The 8,659-nt window shown below is 43.0% G+C and overlaps 1 protein-coding gene across 7 annotated transcripts in view; it reads right to left on the bottom strand.

Moving 5' to 3' along the window:
• Nucleotides 1-837: 837 nt before the first annotated feature.
• The window catches only part of NEDD4L (NEDD4 like E3 ubiquitin protein ligase), a 334,192-nt gene continuing 326,370 nt past the window's right edge, over nucleotides 838-8,659 (bottom strand). For all 7 annotated transcript variants that reach the window (XM_054987386.1, XM_054987387.1, XM_054987388.1 and 4 more), the window contains 4 exons: nucleotides 6,860-6,967; nucleotides 6,351-6,447; nucleotides 5,862-5,934; nucleotides 838-1,774 (listed from right to left, as the gene is read on the bottom strand). In XM_054987386.1, coding sequence (XP_054843361.1) covers nucleotides 1,672-1,774; nucleotides 5,862-5,934; nucleotides 6,351-6,447; nucleotides 6,860-6,967 — 381 coding nt within the window. In that variant the 3' untranslated portion in view covers nucleotides 838-1,671. The remainder of the gene's footprint in view (nucleotides 1,775-5,861; nucleotides 5,935-6,350; nucleotides 6,448-6,859; nucleotides 6,968-8,659) is intronic.

Here is an 8,659-nt window from a genome sequence, read left to right as displayed (position 1 = left end):
AGAAAACAAAGGGTTCAAGACAACTCTGTGGTCAACATAGATTGTATATTCATACAATGCCAGTTAAGCCTTACCTATGAAAATACCTTTGGTTGGTTTTAGTTAACTTGAGTTTATGGGCTGAGAGAAGAAGAAAAAAAGATCAAAGCTGAATTAAATCACCTTTTCAGTTTATCCACCTGGCCCTGATTCAGTTGCCCTTTGCATGGATGACATATACCAAATCTGCTCTTTTCCTGTTAATCTATCACGTAACAGTTACAAGTCAAGCATTGTTGTTGAAGCATGCAACATATCATAGGTTACAAAAGTGGCTAGATAACTGCATATGAAGTAAGTCTTGGTTGGGGTGGTAAAGGAAAAACCCCATTCCCACCAAATACAATTAGTGCTTGCAGGCTCAGAGCTATAGCTTGGTTTGCTTTTCTTGTATCAGCAGCTGCCAAATTCACAACAGAAAGATATTGCACCAAAAAGACATGTGCAGGGAGAAAGGTATATCATTACATTAATGTTTATGATTTTTTTTTTTGGAAAAAAAGGAGATGTGATACATAAAGTGCTTCTAGAAATGGTAGAAATAAAAGGGGAGGGGGGAATCCTATCATCAAGATACCATTATCAAATGTGTACAAAGGGACCAGCTTCTGCCCCCTCTAGTTCAAGCGGTGCTAGGATTCATTCAAAATGCCTCCATTGCAAAGAGGAAAGTACTAGCAAGAGAGTCACGGTACAAAGGTTAGAAACAGGATTAAGCAGTCTTCCCCCCCTCCCCACGACAGTAATGCCAATCCCATCACCGAAAGAGCTATAATACATATAAATATTACTAAGGAATAGTGAGGCAATTTCTTTATTGAATGAGAGATTCAGCATGCTGTGTTATGTGATGATCTTCTTGTAATTGTAAATATTCTGTTGATTGGGTGCAAAGTACTTTATACAAATCAGCAATTCTGTTTTCTCTCTGGAGTTTGTGAAAGCTCAATGCAGATGATTAAAAGGCATTAGATATTGTCTGGTAATATATCAAATCTGCAGTTTTTTGTTTTTTACAAAAACGTTTTTCTAAAAGATCAGTCGTACGAGGCTGGAGGAGAGGAAAAAAGTACTTTTGCGAGTAAAAAATGCCATCAGAATCAAGTCTTGACTGAAATGAAGAACAGGGGGGAAATGCTAATTTTTTCCAGTATAACGTTTTTGTTTAATTGTAATGAAATAAAATTGGAAAAAAATGTCTAAATCATTTTTTTTCCGTAAACATGAGCTGTAATACTATACCTGTAAAATGATTAATTCCATTCATTGTCATTAGAAAGTATGTAAAACATTTATTAAGGGCTTTTGCCTACAGAGGCGAGACATAAATAGGATAAGTCCTGCTGAAATGTAATCAGAGTACACATCAACCCCATTGGTAATTGGCCGTGGAAGCTTCAGAAATACTATCCACAGGTGAGAAAAAGTCACTTCCAAGTACTGGATTTACACATCTGCACTGTACAAGCGTTTGCTCCGTGAACCAACTATGCAGTGCAACTGTTCTGCCGCCGTCTCTTGCAAATGTCTGTCAGGCAAAATCGAAAAGTGCACGCAGAACATGCTCCGTGAACAGAATCTTTTTTTCCTTTTTTTTTTTTAAAAAAAAATTAATAGAGAACAGGTGCCATCTTAATCCACTCCTTCAAATCCTTGAGCATTTTCTACAGCCATGAGAAGCTTCTCTCGTAATTCTTCGAAAGATTCATAGGGAGGTAAATCAAGGCGGTTAAAGCTGAAATCGAAGAGGGGAGAATGTGCAATTTCAGAGGTGGGTTGATTTCAAATCTATACACATTTTTTTTTTTTGCTCAGATTATGATACTGGGTGGAAATGGCTTGTGCAATATTTGGCACTGCTTTGGGGATCGCCCTGGTTCTGACTCCCAGAAACCATATTCAGTCATCACGAACAAACTGGAATTTGTTCAAGCAACGAATGAGTGTGGGCTTTTCTTGGCTTTGCATGCTCCTTTCAAGACTAAAGATTTCCTGGTTTAGGAAGTCTTCAATCTAATGCAATGTGTTTTGATATCCCAGCAATTTAACAAATTGGAGCTTGTTTATTGCCTGCAATGCACCATTCTTAACTACGGTTTAATCCTGGTTTTAGAATCCAAATTTGTGCGCACAAACTCAAGAATAAACCACAGCTGTTCCACTCATGACTGAACTTGAACAGAGTCCACAAACTACTTGTCATAATTCAAAATTAAAGGAGTTTGAAAGGCATAGGAGGAACAACAATGTTGCTAAATTATTTCCTGAACTTTTGAGGGTAGGCTTTTGCTAGTTTGGGGACTGACAACAGACATAAAAAGCATTTCTTAGTGATTCAGCTGCAACTGTTGCTACCCAACCTGACTGATTGTGCCTGAACACTTCCATCTTCTTCACTCTCTTGAATCATCCAACTGCTTAAATGGGAAATTTTATAAGAGCAGAAAAAACTTGGCCAATGTTATGCGAGCTTTTGGGTAGCACATGGTAACAAAGTTAAGCTGTACATGGATCTTCTCAGTTTCAGTGTTAAGTTAAAAACTCTTCAAATGGTAAACTATATTTCCTGATTTGTTGCACAAAATGCTTCCCCCCCACCACCCTCCTTTCTCAAGATCACTATACTGTTCCAGGAGTAAACAAGTCAGGCTTGCAAAGCACATCCTTTCTCCATTTGCTTCTCTCTCCAGCATGACCACTCTCTATCTAGGTTGCCACGCAGCAGCCAAAGAAACCAAGGCAAGCGATAAACGCTGGTTCCAGCATCTGAGCCTTACATGGCCATGGAAGGGGAGGGATGCTGGTGAGTAGATCCACACAGAGAGTTCTTTTTAAAGGGCAATGTTAAAACATGTTGGGTAGTTTACAGGGAGAGGAGCATGCTTGCATTGCATTCTACACTTTGGCTCCAATCATTGGTATCTTAAAAAAGTCCTCAGCAGCTGTAGTGCTGTGTATGTGGCTCCTGCAGTTCTTAATTCATTTCAATGTGATCAGTGTAGGGGAGCTGGAAAGAGCCGTGGCTCAGTGGCCAAGCATCCGCTTTGCAGGCGTAAGGTCTCTGGTTCAATCCCCAGCACCTTCACTTAAAAAGAGCAGGGGGCAGGTGATGTGAAGGACTTCTGTCCGAGACCTTGGAGACCTGCTACCAATCAGACCTTGCAGGATCAGTGGTCAGCCTCAATACAAGGCGGCTTCTTGCATTCACCTCCCCAGTGGATTGTGCTGTAAGTTTATTTTCCATGGAGCAATAATATAGAGTGTCCCTTAGAACCAGCTGCAGCTGTGAGCAGCCTGGTGTTTTTGCCTGCGTAGTTTTGTGCATTGTGTGTTTATGGGCATTCCAAGAAGCTCTTGCTGTCTACTTTTTTAAAAAAAAAGTTAGATGTGGGGGAGAAAGATTTTGGAACTGGATCCCAGCGTCCCAAAAAAGCAAAGAGAGAGACGCTGGTGGCTGGCTTTTAGATGGTTTCCAACTTTGCCTTCCCTCCTAATTCTCCTACCTGTTCCCATCCATTCCTTTTCCAGAAAGAGAAACAAAACAAGACAATAAACTATCGAGGAAGAATTGTAATATCAGCTAACGGGAGGGGCTTCTGCTGCCTTCTCAGTCCCCATCCTGAACACATTTCCATCATGTTTTAAAGGGGACAAACAGATATTGGTTCTCTTTTTAAAGCCCGCTCCATTATAACATCCCATCTCCTTTGGCATCCTTACAGTCACCTCTTTTGAAAAATGGGAAGATATGCAGTGATTCATTCTCTCTCCTGCAGGAATACATCCCGCCTTTGCTACTGACTAAAATAAGACTTTATTTTAAGACCTTGGCAGACTCCCTTAGCATCCACATAACTCACAGCTCTCCCACTAGAAAAACAAGAGCATTAATCTTGTTTTGAAAAATAGCTTGGAAAGCACTGTCTAAAGGGAACCTGAAGATTTACGGCAGGATATGCTAGTGACGGGCTCTTCCTGCATCAAATGAAGCCACTGTATGAAAAAGGTCTTTGTCCTACCTAGACTGTAATTTCATATGTTTTAATAGATCCATAAGGTGGAAACAGGTTCCATAAATAAGCCGCTTCTTTGAAATAGCGCTAACTTAAATCTCTGCTGTGCCCTGTTGCTTCAGCACTGAGAACAGGCCCAGCCTCGTGAGAAAAGTCTAAATGGAGGAGTTTTATGGGAGGGGTCGGCAGAGTGAAAGGAAGCGAGTCACTGACATCCACCATTTTTAGTATGGAATAATAAAAAGTATGAAAAGGTAGCCCCATAATCTGCCGCCAACAAACATCTGTGATGGCCAAAGTCAGGGGTCTCCAAGCGTTAATAAGCTTGTGGGCACCTTTGGAATTCTGGCCCAGGGTGGGAGGCCCAACCGCAGAATAGCTGCTGCGGGAGCTGGTGTCAACCACAACACGTCAGGGAGCAAAGCTATGCAAATCTTGAATAGTAACTCTTCAGCATTTCAGACAGACACTCTGTTTAACAGGATGACTTTTAAAAGGAACATATTCTTTACTCACAGCTTACCTATCCTTGTGCTATGGAGGCAGTTTGCTGCCTAAGCAATAATTTTTAAGAACCTTCACACTCAACGAGGAGCCGTGCTTGCTTTCTAAAAATGCTTGGTGGGTGCCAGGAAAGGGGTCAGTGGGCCTCATGTGGGGGACCGCTGGCCAAAAAACATGGCAAACAGGGTTTTGCAGAAACAAGTGGGGCAGAACTGGAGCCCCTGTTCCTGTCCATCTCACACAGGATATGTTCAGGATAGACATCTGTTTCTAAAGTGCAATCAGCCGTCAGTATGTTTCAGCTTTAAATGCCAAATTGGATCACCCCCCAAAAAATTAGGACTGATTTATTGTAGTTAGAGGTGGACACGAACCAAAATACAAACCAAAGTTCGTGACGAACCAGGCTGGTTCATGGTTCGTGAACCGTCGGTTCGTGAGAGCACATTTCTGACGAACCATGACGAACTTTAGAGCGGTTCATTTGGTTCATGGTTTGTCACTTCTGGGGGCTGTAGAATGCCCCTCTTGACAGTCAGAGATACCAAACTCACAGGGAGTCTTCAAAAAGCTCTCCACCAGCCACCCACAGCAGTTAACCTAACGATTTTGAATTGGATTTTGGATGTCCGAATTACATATCCCCAAAGTGGCTGCCCCCAGGAAAGTTCCACAGCCAATTTATTTGAATTGGCTCCACTGAAATACATTGCAGCACCAAAAATTTGCCATGAAAACATGCTGTAAGATTGTGGTTCATGAAATGTGACAAACCACGAACCACAGTTCGTGGCATTTTCCTGGTTCGTGCCCATCTGTAATTGTAATTTAAATCATCTTTGGTTGGAGATTTTTGGCATTGCCAGATGTCCTTTGGAACTTGATGCACACAAATGTAGAACACAGAGGCAACAAACAGCAAAATCAGCTTCTGGCAAAATAGTATCGTGGCAGCAGCAGGAATCTGTCTGAAACCTCTGCTCTGATTGGTTACCCCTGCAACATGAGCCATAGTGGTGATATGCATGTACTCTGTTCTTATTACAAAATTGGGGATCTTCCAGATATGCCAAATCAATCCTCCTACAGCTTGGTGCAAACTAAGCCCTGATTCTCACGAATTTTTCCATTACCTTTTGGTATGTATGAATATTTGACACAGCAGTTAACCTAACGTACAGAAAACCGTTCGCGTTCAGCTGGAAAGCGGCTTCCACAGACTCAATGGGAATAATGTCGGATTTAGTCATAGGCAGAAATTCTTCCATGGCAACATAACGGAAAAGATCTGTATTTATTTCTTACCATGTGTGAGCTCTGGGTAACTTGTCAGGGCTTCCCCATTGCTCTATTGTAAACAGCTGAGGACCATTTGAACCTGGATTAAAGCAGAAGCATGTGAATGGAACTGATTGTAAACAGTGGCAGTTTGTGGTGGGCTAGACCAGTGAACCTTTAATGGTAAGGCGGGCTCCCGAGGGAGGTCTGAGCTGTAGCTGGGATGCGTTCTCCCCTTCCAACTGGGCAAAATGCCCAATGCCTTCTCACTTACTAGTATGAGTTGAATGTGAGAAATTGAGAGTGAGAAATTCCCTCCCACTTTAACCCCAATCCAGACTGAGATCCCAAGTAGGTGCAAGTGAAAGTTTTAAAAAACACTGGGAGGTTAGTTACTAGATCGCCTGTTGTCACATTTAGTCCTCCTGGGGAGGTGAGGATCTAGTCAAGTTACGCTTTAAATGCAGATGTGCAGCCCAACCTGCCCTACCCGATCATCAACGCCAGGAAACTCACCATAAAGTTCAGCAAATCCATTCATAGGCACTCGTGATGTCCCAGTTACAAACTGCAACAGTCGGATGCGTTTCTCAGCATCCATCAGTAGAACAGCCTACAGAACACAGAAACCCTCGTAATGGAAATTCTTGGGTTACAGCTACAGACACTGTTTCTGACATTACAGAGGCAACCAAAAACTGGAGTGGAAATATGCTAGAGGAAGGGGGAACTCCTCCCTTATCTTCTTCTGCTGCAGCCTGAAACCATGCCCCTTATTAGTGGACCCTGGTGAAATGAAAGAGGGGAGGTCTGCAGTGGGAGGTGAGAATCGCCTCTCCTTTCCATGAGTGGAAGTGTCTCTGCAAGCTGGAAAAAAAAGTTAGGACCGAGCCCTTGCTATTCTAATCTGAGCATCAGGCACCAGACGCCTTTTCAAGGATTTCCCCAGGTCGGGGTTTGGGTTAGAATGGGAAGGGAATCGGGAAGGGGGGCAGCGACGAAAATGCTGAGACAGGCAAAGTTACCTTCCAGAACCACTGAATGACGGGATGATTTGGACAGTATCCATTCTTGTAGATTGCGTGTTGTCTCCAGTCATTGACATCGACATCGCCAAGGCCACACATCAGCAGCTGTGAACGAATGGTATTTTTTAAAACTATGCAGATCTTTCTCAGCTCCTTCCAGCTCCTCGTTATCTTTAAACAGGCTTATACATTTAACAAAGAATATACAAAATGAGGTTAGGGGGCTTCTTTCTCAATGCTTAAGTACGTTGAAGAAGTGGTACAAGTTAGACATATGCTAGGCCCAACATACCTAACCTATGAGAACATTAAAAACACAACAATCCTACCCTGTCTACAAAACACAATGCTGCAGTTTTTTTATGTGGGTCAACCTGACTCAAAATGCAGTTTCCATTAATGGAGGGGCATGTCCGTCAACAGGACTTGTCTGCCTCCCCCCACCCCGAGTTCACCAAAATCATTCTCTGTCCCTGAGTCTCTCTACATGAGACATCTGACATGTGAAGAACACGTGTTGGGAGGTGCAATGTTAGCTGGGAAGGGTAGTTTAAAAAGACAGAGCCGGTGGCAGGGCAAAGGCTTTGCTATACACTGGAGCTGCGTGAAGGGCTTTGAAATGCCAGAAGGGAAACTTCAGCCCACTATAACCTCTCCAAGTCCAAGCCCAGCTCTAGAAGGCAGCTCCAGCCCGTTTCCAGTCCTCGCTGCCCTCTCTAGACTGGAGAGGTGAAATTGACAGAGGCTTCAGGGAGGCAAAGACAAAAGCGATCTCTGTCTGCTCTGTCTTTTTAAACTACCCTTTCTGGCTAATTTTGCATCTCCCTACACTTTACAGGTTGAGGCATCTCATGGAGAGAGACTCCCTCAGGAACAACAGTTTGGGGATGTCAGAGGTTTGTAGTCTCCCTCTGCTGACAGCAGTGCCTTCTGTTAATGGAAAATTCAAGCTGGCTCCAACCCCCATGTATTAAAAAGCAGAAAACGTTTGATGGAGATGATCTTCAGGGTTACTTTGCTACTGTTTCGGTTTACTTTCTTAATATTTGAATTTCTGACTAGTTGATAGTATTGACAACTTCATTTTTGCTTTTTCTTTATTTGCGAAGCATCCGTGTAAAGTATGTTTTAATTGGCCTCTGAGTGGAGTGACAAATATTTTTAAAAAAATATTCAGTAAATGCAAGATTATCGAAGGGCCAAGCTTGATGTGCAGGTTTTTAAAGAGTTGGGTCTGTGGAACCCAGACCCGACTCGAGTTCCCTGCAGCCACACAGCAGCTTTGGAGAACAGCTGTTAAAAATAAAGAATCCCCGAAACAGCCTTAGAACTTATCTGTGAGGGGAGGAGGGGCTGGCAAAGTAGCAAGGGAGGGAAGTTTCCCCCTGTTTTTTCTACACCCCGTGGAGTATTCTGTGCTTGTGGAGCAGTAAAAACAGGTGGAAAAAATTCCTTCTATGCTATTGCAACACTGGGAAATGGCTTGTGCGGGGGGGAGCCCCTCCTCCCCCGTGGAGGCATTTCTGATGCTGTTTGGGCTCTCTTTTATTTTTTAACAGCCATTAACTTGTTAACTGCTGTATGGCCTGAGTTGGATCTGGGGAAACCAGTCCCAACTCTTGGCCCTGGGATACTGGGCTAAGGTATGCAGTCCTCTGAGCCCAATAAGAGTTACATTTGGGGATAAGCCTGCAGAAGTTAAGCTGCATGTTTCTCTTTTGTAATGTTTGGGGAAAGTTCCATTAGTGCTTGGTTCATCTGGGGTCCATCTCATTATGCACGCATATTAAGAAACCT

The sequence above is a fragment of the Eublepharis macularius genome, chromosome 8, assembly GCF_028583425.1.
Source record: "Eublepharis macularius isolate TG4126 chromosome 8, MPM_Emac_v1.0, whole genome shotgun sequence".
Lineage (NCBI taxonomy): Eukaryota > Metazoa > Chordata > Lepidosauria > Squamata > Eublepharidae > Eublepharis > Eublepharis macularius.
This window is presented reverse-complemented; position numbering and strand designations above follow the sequence as displayed.